At 42.0% G+C, this 23504-nt stretch overlaps 2 protein-coding genes across 6 annotated transcripts in view; one reads left to right on the plus strand and one right to left on the minus strand.

Moving 5' to 3' along the window:
- Window positions 1-8830, minus strand: CNEP1R1 (CTD nuclear envelope phosphatase 1 regulatory subunit 1). The gene is made up of 6 exons (XM_066637074.1): window positions 8471-8830; window positions 6941-7012; window positions 5831-5904; window positions 3966-4075; window positions 3293-3347; window positions 1-1751 (listed from the first exon to the last, which is right to left on the minus strand). Exons 1-6 carry the CDS (start codon window positions 8493-8495, stop codon window positions 1710-1712), a joined length of 378 nt encoding a protein of 125 aa, XP_066493171.1. The 5' UTR covers window positions 8496-8830; the 3' UTR covers window positions 1-1709.
- LOC136660072 (nuclear receptor coactivator 5-like) overlaps window positions 8718-23504 on the plus strand; it is a 19471-nt gene continuing 4684 nt past the window's right edge. For 2 of the 5 annotated variants that reach the window (XM_066637069.1, XM_066637073.1), the window contains exons 1-6: window positions 11791-11866; window positions 13834-13900; window positions 17197-17229; window positions 19090-19170; window positions 19558-19640; window positions 19919-20045. In XM_066637069.1, coding sequence (XP_066493166.1) covers window positions 11815-11866; window positions 13834-13900; window positions 17197-17229; window positions 19090-19170; window positions 19558-19640; window positions 19919-20045 — 443 coding nt within the window. In that variant the 5' untranslated portion in view covers window positions 11791-11814. Of the gene's footprint in view, window positions 8873-10414; window positions 10565-11790; window positions 11867-13833; window positions 13901-17196; window positions 17230-19089; window positions 19171-19557; window positions 19641-19918; window positions 20046-23504 lie in introns of those variants that run through there. The other 3 variants (XM_066637071.1, XM_066637070.1, XM_066637072.1) reach the window with 3 other exon arrangements.

A 23504-nucleotide genomic window follows, 5' to 3' on the forward strand; every position in this document is an offset into this window, starting at 1 on the left:
TTATAAATAAGAGTATTTATTTTTATACACTTTCTCCTTTTCTATTTACAGCAGTTTAAAACCCAAGGTGGAACAGGAGATGCGTGGACAACTTGGAGTGCACAGGTGTTGATTGCTGTGACCAAGTAAACTAAACATTAACACATGTCTTGTTTTGGTTTCTCATACATTTGATAGGTAACCTTGCTTGTAGTGCAATCTTCCTATACCTTCAGTCGCTTTGTGTTCTTAACATTTTATATACTAAAAAAGCTTGAAACAGGTTCTTCTTTTTAAAACAAGGCACAAGGATTTAAAATTAAATTGCTCTTTGTTAAATGTTTCAAAAATCATACTGTGTATGTGTTAACAGCCATGTCTTCTGTTTTTAACACTTTTGTACATAATAAGGGTGGATTCAGATGGTTGCTTTGGCCTCTGAACAAAGGGATTGTTTTCCACAATGATTTCCATGGGGAACCACATCACTGAAGGATCTTGAATTTGACTAAATGGCCACTCTGTGTGTGGCAAGCCTGATCTTTAAGCCATGCCAAATATGGTCCCAGTGACCGAGTCCCTAAGAGTGTGGGAGAAAAGACACAGAGAGCCTTCTAATCCCAGTGCAGATTAATGTTATCTGATCACCTCACCATGGTTAGGAAACTAGGTGCACTCTATAGGGTTATATGCGCGCACTCTCTCTTTCTCTCTATGTGTGTGTTTTGGAGTTTACTACGATTAGTGCTATAGCCAGTCTGGTGATTCAGCTAATCACAGTTAGCACCAAACCATGGTTTGCAACCACAAGCCGCAGGTAAATTTGCAGCTAACTATGCCATAGGAAATTCCACATTGCTAACCGTGATCAGACAAATCAGGTAAAAGTAACATCACTTCTGCCTTGTGCCCTAGTAGGACTTATAATTGTGTGAATCCACTCTAAGCTTTAATAAATTTGTGGCACTCTCTTTTTATCAAGTAATTTGAATCTGAAATTAAGCAATACTTACTCTCATGGCAAAACTATCACAGTGTAAATTTCAGATTCAACACATTAGTCTTATATGCTAGAAGATTAAGCATAACTTTACAAGTTGGGAAAAAATATTTTAAAACACCCTAATCACACTCAATTTACTGAATACCAAGCTACAGATAATGCAGGAAGCTGAAGAACTGCATCTTATGGGATAAAAGTTAAACTAACACATGCAAAAAAAAATAATACAAAGAACAATTTGCCACAGAGATAGGGTGCAAATTTGGGAAAAAGAAAAAAGACAGTTACAATGAATAAATAATTGTATTGGTAAAAAGTTGTGTGAATGGCAAACTGAAGTGATTCTTCAAATACTGGTTCCTAATAACAAATCCACGCCACACATATCCCTTTTCTCCTCTCAACATTGGCACTGGTTTTCTATTTACGTTGGTTTACGTGATAACAACAAGTGAGTCTCATTTTCTGCATGGAAGAATCGCCTGGGCAGTGGTGGCTGCTGAAGATTAAATCCCCAAGTGGGAAATTAATACTGTTTAAGAAGAAACTGAAAGCACGAGGAAAAAAATCAAGGAGATCCTGAAGTATACCAGATGCTGCACACGGTCCATTGTCAACTGTTATGACATTTTGTACATGACTGGACACCACACTGGCCTCACTGCCTTGGAGAAAAGTCTTTTTTTCATTTTCAAGACAGCGGGTAGAGTTGAAGGAAAGGAAGAGGTTATTGGACGTGGAGCCGGGGTTTCAATATTAGCTTGCCAGTCTGGGGAGGAAAGAAAAGAATATTATTTTGCATCAGCTTCTGTAATTCTATCTGTATTGTTTCAGATTGCTCCACTACCTGGCAAGCAGGACCCTGACACTAGGCTTATCCACAGTGGGTTTGTTCAGTGGTTCCCAAGCTCCTGTCCCTTTAAGGGCAGGCTGGGACCCAACAGATAACCGATAGGCAATGGCACCCATCACTTTTGGGTTCTCCCTGTCACCACCACATAGTTGGATGAACCAGGTAAATAAGAAGCCCTGTTAAAACCCGTTTCCTTCCTCCCTGTAGTCATCAGTGGTGGGGGGAACCTGGAAGTGACTCTGCCAGTTCTCCACCTCCCTTAAGGGGAAAGTATTTTTCAAACACGGTACTGAAGGGTCATGACTCCTAGGTTTGGAACCTCTGGGTTAGATCAAGTTCTGTGCATGCAAGGGTTGCTTTTGACTGAGTAGAAGAGGGCTGTGTGAAAAAGTGACCCCAAACACAGAGGTCATCCATTCTATGCACATGGTTGCACAAGGGTTAAAAAAAACAAAACCCTTTTCTCCTGCTCATTGTGGATCCAAGCCATTGCTTATAAGACTGATTGGTCACCAATCCTACTCACTCTTATATAGGAACTACAACCCTAGTTTCATAGTCCCAGGGTGACAAACCTAGAATTAAATGTAAGATAAGAATTTAGCCAAAATTGGGGCCCACCAGTTTAGGCTTTACTCTCAGACTGCAACTGACACCAGATCTGCTCTTTAGTGCTGTTCCATTCCTTTTTCATTTTATAAGACCTTTTATTTCATGTGATGGCAACAAGGCCATTCAGGAACTTCTGCTTCTGACATTGCACTAATGAAGCTACATCTTCTAGAGAGATGGTACAGGGCACAATTGGTATAGGGCACAAATATGGTACAGGGCACAAATATATTTACATCTTCTTTCAATTGACACTTTCATTTCCTGTCCAGAATGAATAATCCCAAATCCTGCCCATACTGATGGAAGGAATAAGCCAGGAGCATTCAGCCAGGAGAACAACGGAAAATAATGGGAGCCTTTTACACATGGCTTGGTACATATTCCATAGTTTGTTGGATCAGGAAAACACAGTAATATTGAAAGCTCCTAATACAAAACTTCCTGGTTAATCAAATCAGTTTGTCATGATGTTCAAAACCAGCAGACTATGATTATGTTCTCCCTACAACTAAGATCGTAACTAAGATCAATTCATGGTTTGGAATCCTGGTTTGTAGGGAATACGCAAACTACAGTTCACAACAAGCTGGTTCAATGAACCAGGAAGTATGAAGCCAGAAGAACAGAAAGGGGAATACATAGGTACATTCCTGATCTAACACGTCATGATTTTGTTCGAGTGGGACTGCGATCTTTAAACATTGTCATTGGAACTTGGAAGGTCAAAAAAAAGGAAGTATACAATAAGAGTTAAAATCAAAGTAGCTCTTCTGTCACATGGTATAGTTCTGTTCTTTCTCCTAGACCTCACACATGCGGTCAGTGAAATCAGAATCACTTACATCATCACAAGACATGTTGTATTCTGCCAAGACCGTTCGACATCGAGCCGCTATACTGTGAGAAATACGTCAAGGAAACATAACAGGCTCTAAGCCTAGGCTAAGTAAGTCTTAATCTATAAACACAATGAAAACTGCACTAGGCACTTACATAGATCTTATTCAGATTTCCCACACCCTCATATATATTCCCACCCAACTACCAGATGTTCTAGGCTCATAGCAAACAACCACTTTTACAGGAGGAGTGTCACAAGGAAGGAGGGGCTGAATGGTGGTGGTTTAGGAGGCACCATCATTCTTAAAGTGCACCATCAGTACGGCCTACTACCATATCCCTTTCTGACTAATTCCACCCTTCCAGTTATATGCTGGAAACAATTACAAGAGAGAGCTGCTTTCTAGAGAGGATGCAGTCATCAGCTCTGTGGTAGGGAGCATCACCTTGGAGAGAGATGGAGACAATATTACTTCGATAATATCATGCACAAGTATACAGAAGCTTGGAGCCATGCTCCCTTTTCATGTTCCTTCTGTGTTTTGATTCACTTTTCTCAAAGACAGCAATAATTAAAAGCTCTTGTACACAAAGAATGACCAGTTACATAACTGACAGTTACTATTTGGTGTCCATGCTGCATTTTTAATAAGGAAACACTGTGAAAAAGGATACATTGAAGGTGCCACCACTCTTTTATGGATTCCAGCAAAAAATAAACCTATCAGGGTAACACAGCTAATTGTGAAGAATGGATGATTCCACAGAGATGTGAAGAAAGATACCTAAGAGAAAAACAAACACCTTTTTAAAGACACAAACACACCACAGTTCATAGCAACAACCTTGACATTAAAATACTTCTACCTTTTTTTTAAAGGACCACAAAGCTCAGCTGCAATGGACAATGAAAAATCAGCACTACCAGCCCTCAATGTTCAGAAGTCTGCTTCATCCAAGTTGAAATTATTTGGATAAAAATTATCATAGCATAGAGTGGAGATGAGAAAGATGCAGCTTGATACATTCGGAACTTTTGACTGTTAAATTATGAAGAGTCAACCTAGTGACAACTCTGGTCAGACCATTCATTCCAGTAGTTACCCTGACTGGCAGAAGCTCCCCAGGGCTTCAGACTGAAGTACTTTCCAACCTTGGCGATGCCAGAGATTGAACCTGGTACCTTCTGTATGCAAAACATGTACATGACTGAGTTCCAATATTTCTTCTTTCCCAGGCTATGAAAAATGTGAGAAGTTCTAAATTTTATTCCAGATTTTGCTTTATTTATCACACTTGCAAACCAAACAGCATATCCAAATTTATTTCTATAGATACTTGTAAAACAGTTGGAATTCTGCATCCATAAATCTTGAATTCTGCCTAATTTGCAGTGTTTGGTTTTGTCAACAATTCTGAATTTTTTTCCCCATTGCAAATGAAAAGCTATTAGAGAGGCTAGAAGACAAAGAAAGACACAGAGCTGTGGGATAAAACTGTATACTATGGGGCGGACTAAGGGGAAGAGAAAGCATGCTGGTTTGGTGCACATTTTAAATTGTATTCATGATCCAAGAAACCACAGTTTTCATTTAAACTGGGCCATTATCTAGAGTCAGTTAGAGGAAACACAATAATTTCCTAGAAGCTTACATTACCCAACTGAATTCTGTGTGTAAATCTATACCAGGGGTCTCCAAATCCCGGCCCAGGGGCCAGATGTGGCCCGTGGAGGGCCTCTATCCGGCCCGCGGCCAGCCTCTGATCCCCTGAGAGCCTCTGGCCCAGTTGACCAAACACAACCAGAGTTGTGCTTGTGGGGTGGGGGAATGGGGGTCCATTTAAGTGTGTGCGCTTTATTTCTTGGGCTGTGTTGGTGCTTGGAGAAATCCTGGACATTTGAGCCCATTTATTAATTCATTTCAGTCATTCATCTAAGTTCCATCTCTAATGTGGGCAGGAGGTCTGGTCTAGAGGGTAGAGTCTCCGTTTGCCCAAAGATAAAATCAGAAGGTCGCCAGTTCAATGACACCGGCAGCTCCCTGGACAGCTGAGAATCGCAAGACCTTGAAGCAGCTGACAAAAGCCAAGCTGAATGATTCCACCTGCTCTTGGTATGAGCAAGAAGCGTCTTGGCTGCCCTCCATGTGAGAGATGGCTTGTCAGCCTGCGTGGGAGAACTGGAGGCCAGAACTGAGACCAAACCAGGAAGATCCATTCTGAAATGTTGTTGGTTCTTGAAAGAGAGAACCTCTATGATTGTAAAAATCCCCTTGAAGGATTTAGAAATGCCTGCCTATGTAAACCGCGTTGAATAAAGTCAGAGGACTAATCCGATGACCAGAAAGGAGGTATATACATCATCATCATAATATGTATTTATTCAAATTTTATATTTAATTTTTTTTCCGGCCTGCAACATCATGCCTGATATTTGATGTGGCCCTTCGGCAGAAATATTTGGAGACCCCTGATCTATACTATAAAGTCAATAGGAATATAACACAGTATATAAAACATTTCAATACATTATTACCCACCTTCTGTGTTTCTGGATCTATTAGCCAGTTCCAAGCACCAGTTGCTGTGCAGACTGACACCACTATAAGAATTACTGATGGAAAACAAAAATGTTAGAAGGAACATATCTATGCAACGCAACAATGCAAAATGAGAAGATCTGAGTTACTCACACAATGTAATAACGTACAAAATTAGGTACATTAAATCCTACTGAACCAAATAAGGTAGCAATATATCAAGTCATGCATCACATACAATACCCACTGGTGCCAGAGAGAACTGGAGAATCCTCAGTAGACTGTTTTATCCCATTTTCTGTAGCTACAGGACAGACAGTTGCCTTGCTTTGTTTTACTGAATTTACTAATTATTTAAAAGGTGTTGCAAATTTCCAAGCCCGAGTACTACTTTTTCATAGTATGGGGATTCAGAATGGAAATCACTTATCTTTTGTATCCAGATATAACTATGTTTCTCAAGAATCAACACAGCTATACAAATTAATGGATAGGCAGATTGAACAGTTATACTCATCTATATACTGTGCCTACTTGAGAAGATAACCAAACAATTCTATGCACCTAGCTGAAAAAGTGGCTGTTGTTTTCAAGACAATATAGATTCAAAACCCTACAGCAATCAGGGTGGTCTTGAAGAAAGCACAGCCTCTCAGCCTAACCTATTTTATCAGATTGTTAGAACACTAAAATAAAAAAATGCTACAATCACATTATTAAAAGATATACCCATTTCAGAACCCATAGAACAATACAGTCTTCTAGTCCTCTTTGGCAAGGATGGCAATGAGACTCGGTTTTATCCCCATATTTGACTTTCCTATTCAACCATATACTAGTATGCTGTGTAGTATGCATACAACAAAAGCCTTGCATAAATTAACCCATTTTTGCTCAGTCCACAGGTGTACACATTTTGTCCCTGTTGCATATATGCGATGTTGGCAGAAATAGTTTAAAGCAACAATATTATTTCATTGTTTTGCTATAATTATTCATAATATGGTATACCTCCCAAATACCTGAATACACACACAAACAAAACCAGAATCCTATATAGTCATAATTAATAGGCAAATCTCTGTTTTTCTTAGACAGCCTCTAACTTACTTCTCCAACGTCCTGTAGCTGGTTGCAAGCAGGCTATATATTCAGTAAGCCTTCTTTCAAAAGCTTTGAGATCTGAAACAGAGAGGCAGTAAAATAATTAAGTTTCACCCATTTTAGATACACTGAACTTCATTTGCAAGAAAACAAGTGCAAATGCCCAACAAAAAATTTCAAGATTACTGCCCTGTGGCTTGTCTCACGTCCCCCGCCATCACATACCGGAAACTTCAAAACTATGAAATGTTAAAAGTGTACTAGGGTGGCAGGAGGACGGGAGGAAAGATCTGACTAGAAATAACAGAGCCTTTCAATTAGGAATACAGTAGCTCATCTCTGTTCCTGCAATCAATCCTTGAAGATGATGATGACAAAAAAAAAGCAGTGGCACAGGCAGAGGTGTCATTAGGGTTTGCTTCACCTCATGATGAACCCCCTCCCGTACTAGACCATACAGAATAAATTACAATATCATATGCACAGCCTAAATGCAGTGGCATCACTAGGGTTGGTGTCCACTTTTTATTACATAAGGCAGTTGTGTTTTCTTTTTCTGGTTAATTAGCCATAGCGTTTGATAGAATACAGATAAATCAACACGGTTTCTTTCATTACATTCTGCATGGAATTACTTTCCCAATGATATATAGCATGATGGTACTATTCATAAATACAAGTTTTCCAATATGTTTTCCCTTAAGGGAGAACTTTCCAGGGCTCTCAGGCTGGGGCATTGCCACCACTGAGTTAATCAACTGATTGTGAGTAGATGCAGGACAGACACCAGGAATGTGATGCAACAAACAGTGGTAGGAGGGTCAGCTCAGTGGGCAGAGCTCCAAAGCATGCTTTTCCATGTTCGAAAAAGCCCTCCTGTCCTCTCTGCGCATCTTACTGGTTTTTGTCACATTGCATCTGGCCTTCCAACCCAGAAGTAACTGGTGATGTCATTGTCAGTTATTTCCAGTGGTACTTTGAATAGGTGGACCATGTGAAGTGATTTGGCGGAGGACAAATGTCCATTTGAGTGGCTGCCCCCTGGTTCTGATGTTGTGTGGGAGGGAAAAGAAACCCCCCTCTCCACTCTATCTATCACCATATCCTGTGGCAAGGAGTTCCGCAGACACTCAATGTTAGTGGATGTCCCCTGGTTCTGGTGCTGGGTGAGAGTGAAAAGAATACCTCCCTCTCCACTCTCATCTATCACCATATCCTGTGGCAACGAGTTCCACAAACAATGTTAAGGGATTTCCCCTGGTTCTGGTGCTGGGTGGGAGGGAAAAGAATACCTCCCTCTCCGCTCTCATCTATCACCATATCCTGTGGCAAGAAGTTCCACAGACACTCCAGCAGAGTGGCTGGTTCTGGTGTTTTGGGGGAGGGAAGAAAACAGCCTCCCCTCCACCCCCTGCCTGCTGCAGATGCTGGCCCAGAACTGGCCCTGGGCAACCGCAGCTGCTGTCACCACCTCTGCTATGGGGAAGAAATCCCTATGAGGGAAGAAATGGGGCGCCACCAGCCCCTTCGCCCTACCTTCCGCCTGCTCCAGCGAGTTCATTGCGAGGAGGGAGGGGGGAGCGAAGACTCAACAGCCGCCCACCTCTCCCGCGCCGTGGACCCAGAGCCGCATAGCCCAGCCGACGGCTTTCCTCTTCCTCTTTGCTCGCGGCGCAGCTCCTGAGCGCCTTCACGGCCCCCGAACCATCGTCTTTTCCCATTGGGCCGGTGCCTCCGCTACTGAACAAGGCCCGCCTCCATTGGCCGGATCCTGAAAAGCGCAAGAAGCCCAGCAGAGAGGTGGAGAGAGACGGGCAAGGGGACGTGCGCATGCGTGAGGGCAGGAGCACCTTGGCTATAATCTATTGCACGGGTTGCCGGGAGAGGGTCTGTGCTCCTGGACCCCCCTCCACCTGGTTTTGCTCCTGGTAGTTCTTTGTAAGAAAAGCTGGCAGCATTCTATAGAAATTATTATATAATTTAGAAATTAGTATTAATTCAGACATAATAATTAAAATATTAATTGATTAAAATAATTAAAATATTGATTAATAATTAATTTAGAAATAATAATAATTACTATTAACAGTATTTATATACCGCTTTTCAATGAAGTTCACAAAGAGTTTTACAGAGGGAATATATATATACACACATACACACATATATATTGCATATATATGTATGTGTGTGTGTATATATAGCAAGCATGTGTATATGTGTATAAGCATGTGTAAGCATGTAAGTATAAGCATATGTGTAAATACAGCAAGCATGTTTAAATACTGTATAGGTAGATCAATGTTTGAGGGTCTTCTTTCTGGTTATTATTTATTATTATTATATATAGTGCAAGTATGTGTAAATATAGGGAGATAAATGTCTGAAGGCCCAATCCTATCCAACTTTCCAGCACTGGTGCAGCCGCAATGCGGCCCTGAGGTAAGGGAACAAAGGTAAGGCCTCTGTGACTGCCTCCCCACCAAAGGATGCAGTTCACACCCCAGTGGAACAGCTACACCAGCCCTGGAAAATTGGATAGGATTGAGCCCTTACGGTCTTTTTCTGATTATTATAATTTATTATTTATTATTATTTATGAAGAAAGAAAATATTACTTCTTTCTAGATCTTTTTTAAAACTCTGGTAAACCTAGGAGGGTCCCAATAGAGCAGCAATTTTCAATATTTTTCGTGTCACGACACACTGACAAGATGCTAAAATTGCCAAGGCACACCATCAGTCTTTTGACAATAGAAAAGGCACCCCATGCTGCTTGTGGGGGGATCACATCCCCTAACAGCCCTTCTAATACAGGACCCTCCTCCAAATCCCTGAGACACACCTGTGGACCCTCTGTGGCTCACCATCATTTTTTTGGCAATTACCAAGGCACACTGTGCTGTTGATGGGGGTCTCAAATCCCCCAATGGCCCTACTAAGATATGACTCTCCTCCAAATTCCCAGGGCACACCTGCGGACCACCCGTGGCACACCAGTGTGATGGAGTGTCGTTTAAGAAAGTGGGTCCCGGTGCTGAGGAGTTTGGGAACCAGCGCTTTAGCTGAAGTTGGAATCGGTGGATGCTGCCATGCGCAGGGAAGTGTGTACCCTTTTGAGGGATGCTCTGGAGTGATGCAAGGCAGCTTTGGAGTGATGCAGCCAGGCCAGGCCAGTAAGGGGGAGGGCGATGCTCCCAGGCCCTCAGTGGGCGCTTCCTACCCTGGGCGATGTGCCAGGCCTCAGTTTCCCTTGTGCTTTGGTTGCCACTGTGTCTGTGGGGGGAGCCGGTTGCTAGGGAGGAGGAGAGGACCAATGTTGGCAGGCGGTAACCATGGCAACCAGGTGGGCCCAGGGAGGCCTGGGCTCAGTGGAGGGAGGAGGGGCGCTGTGAGGGGAGGCCGCCCGCTCGCCCCGGCGGCGAGCGGGAGGGAGGCAGGCAGGCAGGGCGGCAGACGGAAGGGGAGGAGTCGGGGATGGGCGAGAGCGTGTTGTCTCCATTTCGAGCGGCTGCCTCCGCCGTCAGCCTCGCAGGAGGAACGTCCCTCTCGCTCGGGCACCGCTGCGGGCGCAGGAAGGAGGCCGAGGCGGTAGCTGGCACTGTGTGAGAGCGGGACCAAGGGGGTGGGGTGAGTGCTATGGGGTGTCCCTAGGAGCATTTGAGGAGGGGGGCTGAGAAATGGGGTCGGGGGGTGAAGGGTGTGTGTGTGTGTGTGGGGAATGTTATAGGGTGTCTAGGAGCAGTGTTGGGAGGTGGCTGAGAAATGGGGTGGGGATGAGGGGTCAGGGGGACCAAGGGTGGGTTTGTGTGGGGGATTGTTATAGGGTGTCTCTGGAAGCATTTGGGGAGGGGGCAGAGAAATGGGGTTGGGGGATGGTGTGTGGGAAGTGCTATAGGGGGTCTCTGGGGTCAGTTGGGGAGGGGACTGAGAAAGGGGGTAAGGATGAGGGGTTGGCGACCAAGAGAGTTTCTGCAGGGGAGTGTTACAGGGTGTCTAGGAGCATTTGGAGAGGGGGGCTGAGAAATGAGGTTGGGGGACAAAGGGTGTGTGTGGGGGGGGAAGAGTGTTATAGGATGTCTAGGAAGCAGTGGGGTTGGGGTAAGGGGTCAGGGGGGATGAAGGGAGTGTGGGGGGGAGTGTTAGAGGGTGTCTTGGGGAACACTTGGGGAGGGGGCTGAGAAATGGGGTTGTGATGAGGGGCCAGGAAAACAGCCATTGTCTTTCTCCCCCCCCCCCCATTTATTTAGTATCCTCTTCAGGAGCATCCCTGATCCAGTCTAAATGTTATGCGAAGCAAGTGGCTAAATTGCAGGGGCAAAAGCTCTTCCAAAGGTGCAGAAGAGCTACCAAAATAAGTAGTTTGGGGCACCTCCCTTGTGAGAAAAGGCTACAGTGTTTGGGGCTTCTCAGTCTAGAAAAGAGGTGCCTGAGTGGGGACATGATTGAGACAAATGATGCAGGGGGTGGATAGAGGGATCCCCTTTTCTTTGACATACAACACCAGGGGACATCCACTAAAATTGAGTGTTGTGAGAGTTAGAGCAGACAGAATAAAATATTTATTTACCCAGCATGTAATTAGTCTGTGGAACTACTTGCCACAGGATGTGGTGATGGGATAAGAACAGCCCCACTGGATCAGGCCATAGGCTCATCTAGTCCAGCTTCCTGTAGCTCACAGCAGCCCACCAAATGCCCCCAGGGAGCACACCAGATAACAAGAGATCTGCATCCTGGTGTCCTCCCTTGCATCTGGCATTGTGACACAGCCCATTTCTAAAATTAGGAGGTTGCACATACACATCATGGCTTGTAACCCATAATGCATTTTTCCTCCAGAAACTTGTCCAATCCCCTTTTAAAGGCATCCAGGCCAGATGCGTCACCATATCCTGCAGCAAGGAGTTCCACAGACCGACCACACGCTGAGTAAAGAAATATTTTATTTTGTCTGTCCTAACCCTCCCAACACTCAATTTGAGTGGATGTCCCTTGGTTCTGGTATTACGTGAGAGTGTAAAGAGCATCTCTCTATCCACTTTATCCTTCCTGTGCATAATTTTGTATGTCTCAATCATGTCCTCCCTCAGTTGCCTCTTTTCTAGGCTGAAGAGGCCCAAACGCTGTAGCCTTTCCTCATAAGGAGGGTTCCCCAGCCCGGTAATCATCTTAGTTGCTCTCTTTTGCACCTTTTCCATTTCCACTATGTCCTTTTTGAGATGTGGCGACCAGAACTGGACACAATACTCCAGGTGTGGCCTTACCATCGATTTGTACAACGGCATTATAATATTAGCCGTTTTGTTCTCAATACCTTTTCTGATGATCCCAAGCTTAGAATTGGCCTTCTTCACTGCCACCGCACATTGGGTCGACACTTTCATCGACCTGACCACCACCACCCCAAGATCTTTCTCCTGATCTGTCACAGACAGCTCAGAACCCATTAGCCTATATGTGAAGTTTTGATTTTTTTGCCCCAATGTGCATGACTTAACACTTACTTACATTGAAACGCATCTGCCATTTTGCTGCCCATTCTACCAGTTTGGAGAGATCCTTCTGGAGCTCCTCACAATCACTTCTGGTCTTCACCACTCGGAAAAGTTTGGTGTCATCTGCAAACTTAGCCACCTCACTGCTCACACCTGTCTCCAGGTCATTTATGAAGAGGTTGAAAAGCACCGGTTCCAGGACAGATCCTTGGGGCACACAGCTTTTCACCTCTCTCCAGAGAGAGACTAGATACCTTAAAAACGGGATTGGACAAATTTCTGAAGGAAAACTCCACATGTTACAAGCCATGATGGGTATGTGTAACCTCCTGATTTTAAGCTACCTTAGAATGCCCCATGTATGGAGGGACCAGGATGGAGGTCTCTTGTTGTCTTGTGTGCTCCCAATGAACTATCTCTTCACATTTGTCTTGTATGTGTTTTTTTACGCAACATTTATAATGATGATCTTTCAGCAGTCTGTAATTATATATTGTACTTCCTAGGTAGAAAGCCCCATGAGAGTAATATGTGTGTGTTTTACCTCTGTTGTGATGGAAATTCTGAGGTGTCAAACTCTATTCAGCTGTTTTCAGCTAGTGTGCTGTGAATGATCTTCAGGTGTGCTATGGGAGTTTGGGAGAGGGTCTTTTATTAGTAGGGCCACTGGGGGATGTAATCTGCCCTCCAGAAGTGTGATGTGCCTTGTCAGTAGTAAAAAAAAAAAATGATGTGCCTTGACAATTTTAACATGCTTTCCATGTGCCATGAGATGAGAAAAGTTTAAAATTGCTTTTCTGTTGGGTGTATATTTTGTAAAACCTTAGGGATGGATGGGACCCCAGAATTGAACGTTCTCCCTATTGCTAATTACTTAAGGTAGGATCTGGCCCGTATCTCTGGAATATCCTGCATAATCTGTTTCTTGATGGGCTTTGGGGAGAGAGGAAGCTAGTTGGCTCCAGAAATCAAGGAAAACTTCATACTATTGGGGAATATAGCAATAAATTGGCCTTCAACCAATCTGATCTGTGAGAAAATGCCATCTTCATATTGGGAATTAAGAACATCAGGAGGAGTGTTCTTCAAAGCAAATTGTAATCGAGAGCAAGTGATGTACTGGTTCATAATGGGAAAAGGAATAAGGGAGGTAAAAAGTAGTGATCTACTTGATTTTTGGTAAGAAAAGTCACATTGCAGAGATTAAATTGCCTTTGTTTCAATAACATGATGATTGTCTGAAGAAAAATCAAGTATTATAATGGGCGGTTAACTATCTCAATATTGTGAGGATAGTCATGTGAAGGTCTATGAAGTCTGTGAAATAACTTTATGGAGGTCCCTTTTTTTGACATTTATTTTCTTTGGCATATAATTAATACCTTTTATTTTTCCATTTAGAAATTAAAATGTCTTCGTGGGTCAAAGTAAGCGCAGTTCAAGCACAAACACCTGTTGCAGAAAAGAGGTAAAAATGAAACTGTATTATTCATGTTTGTGTAATTTAGAGGACAAGGTCTAGTTGGAATTTTCATAATCCTTGAAGCTGATAGTACATTGTTTTCCAAATACTTCCATTTTAAAGAGTTAATGAAATGCTATTTAATTTTTTATTCCCAGCATAAAGGGTCATTTCATTTTACAAATAATGGATAGTAGGATTAATGGTTGAAGTTCACATTTAGTAATATGGGGGATAATTCCATTGACGTCATTGAGAATTGTAAATGTCAATGCAAGTATAAACATTTTAGAAGTTGCAGACTATATTTAATGTGCATACCATACTGCTTTTTGCCTCTTGTCTGTGTCTTTAATATCTCATTTGTTTATACAAAAAGTGGTATCCATTAAATCAAGAAATGTCAGAAGCATATTAGTAGCAAAAAACCCTCATTTTCATAAATGTACGTATGCAAGAGCAGTGGGCGCACATTTGAACTGGGAAGTGCTTGTATTAAACATTTAAACACTGCGTTACTCAGTTGAACCAAGGACCTCTCAAATGTTGTTTTCTGTTATCAACTGCGTGCAGGCAGATACCTATTCAGATTTTAAGATCAGGGTGTACGTATTGGGCACTTTGTTTAATATGCAGACAGTTCACTGCTACTATGGGTGACTTGATGTTTGAAATCATGGAAGCTTCTGAAATGTTTGGTAACCCAGTGAAAATGGTTGAAAAGTTTACGACCTGGTTTCACTAGCTGTTGCTGACTCTTTTTCCTATATACATTAATAACACAGGCCTGCAAAACCGAGGGTCAGAAAGACTTTTTTTAAAAATTTCTGGTGGGTTTTATATGAATTCCAAAAGTGGCATCTGTTCTTCCCTATCGCATCTAGTTTCGGAGACACAGCATAGCCTTGTTAATGAATGGTTCAAGCAGCTTCTTCACGGCAAAGCCATGCTGTAAGTTTCCTCATGAGAAAATTCCTTGGACCATTCACTAATGAGGCTATGCCATACCTTCAAAACTAGATGTGTTAGGGAAAACCTATGCCGTTTTTGAATCAGCACCCCAAATATTCCCAGGAGTAGGTCTAACTTAAGACAGCAAAACATTTATTGGCCTATGTATCAAACATTGCCTTGCAAGCTGCCTCCTGGGACCAAACTGAATGTTTGGAATGTGTGTTTTAAGCATATGGTTGGATGCTTTCCTATAAAGTGAAGCTAGGTCTAATTTTCATACTAAAAGAAGCTTTTGCTAGAAAGGAGCAAAACCTGTTGTCGTACTCACCTTACCTTTCCCTGCTTGGCTACTTTAAGCAGGTGTCCTCCTTCCTGGTTCATTTCCAGGATCAATATCGGGCTGAAAAAGGACTTTTTAAAAGAAGTGGAGCATGGGCCAAGGTTTCATTCCTCTTCCTTGTGAACTCCTTTTGGTATAAACATTCCTTCCACTTCTATTTTATGGGTAAACAAAGCAAACACATGTTTTATGAATCATATGGTTGCCCTGAATGTGTAGTTTGTCCTTTCAGTGCAGGATGTCTGTCTTAATTAGCGAAGTCCTGTTTTCAGTAGCACGGCAGCATAGATGTTCTATGAAAGTGCAGTTTTTGCTATATGATCAACTGTCATGGATGGACCGTTTTGCCATTTAGATGGTGTACAGCAGGACAATAAATGATCAGAGTGTTTGGTTCTCCATCCATTCTGCCTCCTTGCACTGAGCAGCAGAATGAACTAGTGGGCTTGCAATACCAGCAAGGAAAGCTTTTAAAAATGATGCCTCCTCTCTGTTGAGATAGATGAAACTAGTTCTTGGAGATCAAGAATAGCATTTAAAATATTGGATTTACTGAAGAAAAGTAATAGTAACAACCTTTTGTCCTTCTCTAAAAGTTAATAGCTTTCTCAGCTAGCAACTGTTAAGTTACAGTCCAGTCCTGAGCTTCCTGGTGCCTGCTGAGCAACGGCACCAGAGTGGCTACCACTGAATCCAACAGGCGCCAGAAAGCCACTGGGAAAGCCAGCAAAAGCTCCAAGCCCTGCAATGCTTCTCAAGTCTGTGCCGGCTGTTTTGCAGAGCTTCACCGGTCCCACCCTGGTTCCGTACTGTGTCTGCTGTTCAAAGTTAAAATATCTTTCTACTTCTTTATCAGTAGAACTGAATGAGCTTTTTATTTGTTCTTGAGAATAACTACAGCAAGTGATGCAAGACCAAATAGCTGTCATCCTTATGTTGTCTCTAGAACGTGGCAGATTTTTCCAGGCTGTACATCTGTGAAATGGTTTTTCAGTGGGCTTATCTGCCCATACCTGTATCAGCTTCAGATGCAGCAGCTTAAGCAAACATGTGGAGAGTTATTGGATTGACTAGTAATGAAACTCATCTCGAATGGGATAAAATAATGAGGTAGCATTATTTAGTCTTTTCCTCTGCCTATGATTTGTCTCCTATGCCTTGAAACTGCTGCATTGTACTTTGAGGGTATCTAGTAGTAATTCACTGATTTGATTGTATGCTGCTAATGTCATAATCATCTTTCTTTCCAGTCTCTTCTTTTCTTTATGCAGCATAACCTGCTAATGAAAGTTCCTTGTTTAAGCAGTTGAAAGCAGTCTGAGTTTCTGCAACAGTTTCTCATTTTATGTTCAGTTCATCTGCTACTTCCAGAAGAATAGGATTGATAGGCATTATCCTTTCTATTCCATATCACAAGAAACATTTTTGAAGTTGTTTGCTTCTAAATGGGATTCTGAAGTGTCATGTTCTTAAAGAATGTCAGTTTTTCCTACTAAATGCTCCAATTGTAAAGAAAATGTTGCTGAACATTTCTTTAATAAAGAGATAATCACTGAGCATCTCTTAGCTGTTAAAGTAGAACTTTTTTGCAAAATTTTTCTATACCAGCATTATCTAATATAGCAAGAAATACATTGTTTTCAGGCTACCAGAGTGTTTATGTGTATTTGAGTGAAATATACTTGATGTACCAGTACGTTTGTCTACAGTAATGTCATCACTCAAAAATTTAAAAATAGCCTAGTAGGTGAATCTGTACACACTTGTATGTGTATAGGACTCTGAAAGGCAAAGCCAGGTTTCTGTTTCATGGTCATTTTCCTGTGTGTATAATACAGTTTTCTGTGGTTAGACTGAAATAATATCATGTTGCCTTATACCATTGTGCTTCTATAGTCTATATATTGGGAAAAATCTGTGCCTTTCACTATGAAGTTGATGTAATGATTGCTTCTTGCAGTATATCATCTGCATAAATAACGCACACTCTTTTCATTTTTGGGTCCAGGCATAGACCCGGATGGATTCCACGACTTTTGGAGTAAGTAATTGATAATGGCCATGTTCGTTAAATAACTTTTAAGACTTCAGTCTCATAAGTGAGAGTGTCTCACTTTAGTCATTAAACAAAAGACAAAAACCACTTTATTTCATCTGTTTTTCTGGATTGTTACTGAGAAAAGTGCAAAAGAGAGCGACTAAGATGATTTCGGGGCTGGGGCACCTTCCTTATGAGGAAAGGCTACGGCGTTTGGGCCTCTTCAGCCTAGAAAAGAGGCGACTGAGGGGGGACATGATTGAGACATACAAAATTATGCAGGGGATGGACAGAGTGGATAGGGAGATGCTCTTTACACTCTCACATAATACCAGAACCAGGGGACATCCACTAAAATTGAGTGTTGGGTGGGTTAGGACAGACAAAAGAAAATATTTCTTTACTCAGCGTGTGGTCGGTCTGTGGAACTCCTTGCCACAGGATGTGGTGCTGGCGTCTAGCCTGGACACCTTTAAAAGGGGATTGGACAAGTTTCTGGAGGAAAAATGCATTATGGGGTACAAGCCATGATGTGTATGCGCAACCTCCTGTTTTTAGAAATGGGTTAAGTCAGAATGCCAGATGCAAGGGAGGGCACCAGGATGTGGTCTCTTGTTATCTGGTGTGCTCCCTGGGGCATTTGGTGGGCTGCTGTGAGCTACAGGAAGCTGGACTAGATGAGCCTATGGCCTGATCCAGTGGGGCTGTTCTTATGTAAAAAGCTACTTTGAGCATCAGTGTAAGTTATGCTAATAAGCCCTCTTTTTGAAAACAACTCTTTTCTAATTCTGTACACTTTTCACTCAGATGGGTTTAATGAATTATCTTGATGAATCCACTTGGTGTGTCCATGTTCTAGAACTGTCATCTGTCCCATCGCCAAAAACCATGCCAAGCAAAATAATTCTATGGGAACAGATATAAACTTATGTTAAAAGTGCTTTTTGCCCCAAGGTAGATAGAGAACGTCAATTAACCTCTTCTCTGATTCTCAAGTTTTGTGTTATCTTAAAGTCAGGTGTTTAGTCTAGTAATTCTCTTGTAAGCCATCGTTTCTCTCAAGGAGTACCATATTTCTTACTGGAATGTACATATTTAAATAGACCACTTAGCCCAAAGTAAGAATACATCAATTCCAAAGCTTTGTGTGAGATAATAGTTTGCCCAAGTTCTTCAGCCTTAGTTCAGTGTCATACAGCATCTAGTACAGTGTGACTCAGGTTTTCACTGCAGACATTTGACATAACTGGAACTAAGAAACACCTAATTATATAAGGTCCTGGTAGATAAACACTTGGTTTATAATATATCACCTTGTACAATAGTCTTATGGCCAGTTAAATTTTTTTAATGATGACTCTAGTAAGACTTCTTAAATTATTTTCCAAATACGTTAAAAGTTTTAAAAACCATTCAAAAAGCTCATAGTACTTAATGCAGTGCTATGCACAAATCACTTTTGATCTATACTGAATGCTGTGTGTGAAAGAATGTCAACAGCAGGCACCTCTTGAAAGACTTTCAGTCTGGGAGAAAGTTGACCTTTGAAGTTTTCTGTCTCAGATGCTGCTGCTGCTGCTGGGTACCTTCCATTGTGTGCGGTGCACGTTCTCTTTTTAAGAACTTGATGGAACTGGGTGAGGGAGGAAGAGAAAGGAGGTGTCCTCGGTGCTTGTGTGTGTTGGTATCCTCCATCAGTATTTCTGTGATGAAAGTTTCTCTCTTGAGTCCTGTTCTGCACTACCTGAAATGGCATTCAGAACTCTCTGGGAAGAATTTGGTGGCGCCATGATGTGTTTAAAGAGTTTTGCTGCAATGAAACAGGATGTCCTAATAATCACACTCTTATTTGTCTCCATTTAGCATACATCCATACAGATCCTATCCGAAGAACACATACTCTCCTCCAGATGGTTATGCAACAGAATATGAAGATGTTAACAGGTTAGAATGTAATAACTACTGAAAAAGAAATTGAATAAAACAGGAAATGGTAGCAGTCCAAGCATTACAAATCACCTGCCCCATATAACATGAAACTTAACAATATACCATACAATATGATTTATGCCTTTATTATATAGCTTCACGGTAATAGACAGGGGGCGGAGAGGGGGGAGAGAGCGAGCGCGCGCGAGTGAGCACAAGAGCAGTGCTGGACCCGCCCAGTGCACTGGCACATTATTCACGGATAATGAGAACAGAGTTGCAGATAACAAGAGGTATATGGAAATTTTGCCCCTTGCAGATAAGCATGTATTAATAGCGATTCATCTTAATGTCATTAAAGGCAGGAGAATCTGCCATTGCTTTTGTATTTTATATGTTCAGCTTTGAAGAACTCTTTGGACAGCAGTATCGCCCATCAACAGGGAATGAAGATAATTATGAGAGATATCACTATTCTCAAAAAGGTAAGAGATTGTTTCTGTTATGATAAAAAAGCAGTTCCATGAAGCAGGTAATGGTTCTAGCCTTGTATGGTTTCAGTAACTGAATCTTACCACCTGGCCTGTAAGTTGGTTTTCAAGCAAGATAACATGTACTGCCCTCGTGGGCCTTGGACAACTTATTTGTATTCCTTTGCTTACAGTAAATCTAACTTTTATTTGTAAAGAGAGGCAGGACTGCATTTAAGTTGCACCAATGCTTTGGCAGATGCACAAACTTTTTTGTTTGGGTATCTCTTTAGATGATGACTACACCAAGGATGTTCATCGGGATAAGATGTACTTGCAATTTTACCAGCAGATAGAGAAGGCATATGATAGAGACAGACCTTCAGACTGTGTCATTGTGTCCATCAGCAAAGATCAAGCGTAAGTCTATTTCTAAAAATTCTTGCTGAGCTTTGAAACTAACATTTTAATAATCTCATAATTATTTACCTAATCAATATGTAAATGTATCAAATACTCTTGAGTTTCTTGTGATTTTTATGTGATGCAGACCTATGGCGGCTGTGTGTCTAAGGCATAAAATTGGGTCCTTAACTATGGTTCTGCCTCAAGTAGTGGGGAAGGTGGCTTGAAAGGCCAAGGTGACGGATTCCAAGTACTTTTCTCCCAGCTGAGCCCTTGAGGAAGGGGCTCAGCATTGGAGGGTCAGCACCTGCAATTCCACTTTAAATCTCTTTCCCATCCCCTGATCTTCATGTGAATGAGACAGGCCTGCATTTAAAGTCATGATTCTAGTGCTGCCACTATAGTTTTTACCTTAACTCCTACCATCATCAACAGGATTAAATCATTTACTTCTTGTAGGTCATTCTTTATAATGTCCTCTTTTTTTTTTTAAAGGAGTCCTGAAAAATCTAGTCATGTTGACTTAGATTCTTAGATTGGTTAATTTACCAGTTAGGCAATTATATATTAAAAAAAAAAATGTCACCCTCACATGCACCTCCTTTCCTCCTTCCCCTAAGTGAATCTCCCCACACACAGGAATCTGTGAAATATACACAGTTCTCTCTCTCCTTTTTGCTTATCATAAATGCCTAATTTCAGAGGTTAAAATTCTAAGTATACTTACAATTTCCTTATGGAGACGGAGGCATTCCTGACAGATGGAAATGTCTCTCATTGCTTTCTATAGGCAGGTCAAACTGAAAGGAGGGTAGAGCTCCCTGTGCGCGGAACCAGGACCCAGATCATTCCTACTTCGCGCACAGGCTGGTCACCCTGCTGGAGCTGTCCTGCACAGCGCTTCTTTCCCTCTTGTGCCTTTTCTCCCCCCCCCCTCCTGGGGCTTGTCAGCAGGGGTGGTGGGAAGCTCCCTGGAGCAGGCAGGCACATTCCTCCTGTGCCGCGTTTGCAGCCTGCCTCTGTGCCTTGCCGCTCCAAGGTCCCTGGAGTGTAGCAGCCATGCACCCACTCCCAGGGAAGCAGCAGCAGCTTGGATTTTGGTGCACCTGGTCCACGCCTCTAAGAGGGGGGTGACAGGGAGGGGGGAGCAGCTGCCCTCTCCCCCAGTTCTGCCCAGCGCTGTGTCTGGGTTCAGACCAGGCAGACCCACTCTTGCAAACTTTGGCGCCCAGGTCTGCACTATGCACCCCAGCTTCAGGCGCCTCCACGGAGGCGCAGGCTCCATTTTCAGCTGCTTGCTGGTGCCTGCTCTCGCCTTTCCCGCCTAAACAGTTCTAAACATTTCCTTCATAAGGTCATTCTTCTCCTTTAATTACACAAGCTCCACTGCTTGGGTGTCTAATGCAGTGTTTATGATTTTTTAAAACATCTGCTGACATGGTAATACCATTTTAAAGTGCAAGGTTTGAATGATGGGACAAGTTGCATGTAACTGCCAAATGAAATGAGTTAAGGGAGTGGCATCTAGCTTTACTGGACCATGAGGATTGATAAACTTGGTGACCTGGGAGCTTAACAAGATTACTTCCACCGTTTTGCCCTCATTGAATCGTCGGTTTGTATTTTGTTTCAAGATGATCTTGAGTGCCAGGAACTCCAGTGAAAGTATCGTCATTGTTTGATATTTTGGCATATAGTGCCACTACTTAAATAGTCTTTATTTCTTCATGCTCTTAAAACAAAATATTTGCAGTCTCTCCTACACAAAGCACATGCCCTCTCATGCACAGTTTTACATAAGCAATCCTTTTCCAACCTCTCCTAGTACAAAGATGCTCATCAATTTAAGGCAGACGTGATGCTCTCATCTTTGTTAATGAAAGTTTGGGAGTTCTTTCAATTCAGCCTTCTTCCCTTGCCATTCCCCTCTGACTCTTCCATCTGTTGTGGTCTTACCTTAACCACAGCTTCTTAATTTGCATTCCCAGATCATCCCCCTGAAGTCTATCAATTCTCAACATACAGTTTAATACCTTATGAAGCACGTGCAGTCCTGATTAAAGTGCCATAATTTGCTGTAGTTTTCACTAAATGAGTTATCAACGTCGCTTGGTAGTTGATTCACCGAAGACTGTGCTTAAACCGCATCAAACTTAGCTTGTGTTCCTTTTTACTTAAGATTCCTTGGTTGTTACAACACTAAAATAATAATGGGTCTGTATTAGATATCTTAGTACACTATTTCTACATTGATAACTTCTTCCAGCTTCCCATCCAGTAGCATGTGGAAGTGCTGGATCCATTTCTACCTTTCATCTATGTGCTTTTGTCACTTAGCAACCCATCTCAGAAAGCCATTGAGAGCTGGATAAGCTGAAGGTATCAATCATTTGGGCTCTTTCTAGGGGGGTTCCCAGTGTCTTAAGAGATGTGGCTACTTGGCCGCCTTTCATTGTATGACTACCTGGAGATTTAAAACCTGGGATAGTCATTCTTAAAAAGTTTCTTTTCTATCATTACAGTTGAATCAGCATTTTACTAATGTCAGTCTCACAGAGTGATTTGATAATGCATGTCTGTAAAGCATCCTTATATGTATACCTATATTTCCAAGTAGATGTTTCAAGTTGCACTTAATGAATACAGGGTTTTAACATTTCAATGTAAAGTGGGTGGTTATATACATAGAGGCAATTAATACACATTTTTTTAATCATAGAAGGCCCAATCAGTCTTTACTCAAGCTTGTTGTGAAGGGCAGAGTATTTATAGCAAATCACAATATAGCCCCTGTTTGAGTGGCTTAACTTGTTCACTTTCTCCCACAAAACCATAGCCTTTAGAATTTATTTCATGTCCACAGTTAACGTGGAATTATCTGGAATTACATTGACATGGGTACATAACATAAGTCTGGTTTTGATTTGTCAAGTGCCCCTCAAAGGTGAAGATTATATGCAATACCATAATCTAGTAACCATTTTTTAAATTACCTGGAAATGTAATTCATTCTTCCTTACTTCCTTTGTTCTTGCTATTCTTTGCTTTAAAAATGTGTTTAAAATCCTAGAACAAAAAGCAAATTTGTGTTGGTTACTCTTCTCAGCCATGGTACTAAACAAATTTCCAAGCATGCTTCCAAAAAGCCCCACTATTTCTTGTTATGAGCATGCAAAGATTCACTCTAAACTATTATTTGAGAAATTCCGTAATTAGAGAAGCTTGGCAGTTGCTCACCAGTAGCAACAAAGACATCTTAGGCACAGTCTGTCAGAGAAGTTCTTTACCAGTTGCCCTTTTGAGATAAGAGCAGCTCAAGAACTGGTCTGTGCTCTTGTGCAACATAACCACATTCCAACATTGGGGCTTGTGCAGAATTTCCTGTTCAGTCATACTCATTTATCCTAACTTGAAATTCCAAAGAGCTTCACTTTGTGGAACTTTCAGGCACGCAAGGGTTTGGTTTTCAGTTTA

Source organism: Tiliqua scincoides, chromosome 9, assembly GCF_035046505.1.
Source record: "Tiliqua scincoides isolate rTilSci1 chromosome 9, rTilSci1.hap2, whole genome shotgun sequence".
In the NCBI taxonomy this organism is placed as follows: Eukaryota; Metazoa; Chordata; class Lepidosauria; order Squamata; family Scincidae; genus Tiliqua; species Tiliqua scincoides.

What these genes read in the sequence shown, in the direction of transcription:
- CNEP1R1 (XM_066637074.1), bottom strand. Translation starts at nt 8,495, where the DNA reads ATGAACTCGCTGGAGCAGGCGGAAG. An exon ending in AGCTACAGGACGTTGGAGAA is followed by an intron (nt 5,905 to 6,940) that starts GTAAGTTAGAGG and finishes GTTTTCCATCAG; the next exon opens with TAATTCTTATAGTGGTGTCA. An exon ending in AGAGTGGTGGCACCTTCAAT is followed by an intron (nt 3,348 to 3,965) that starts GTATCCTTTTTC and finishes TATTTCTCACAG; the next exon opens with TATAGCGGCTCGATGTCGAA.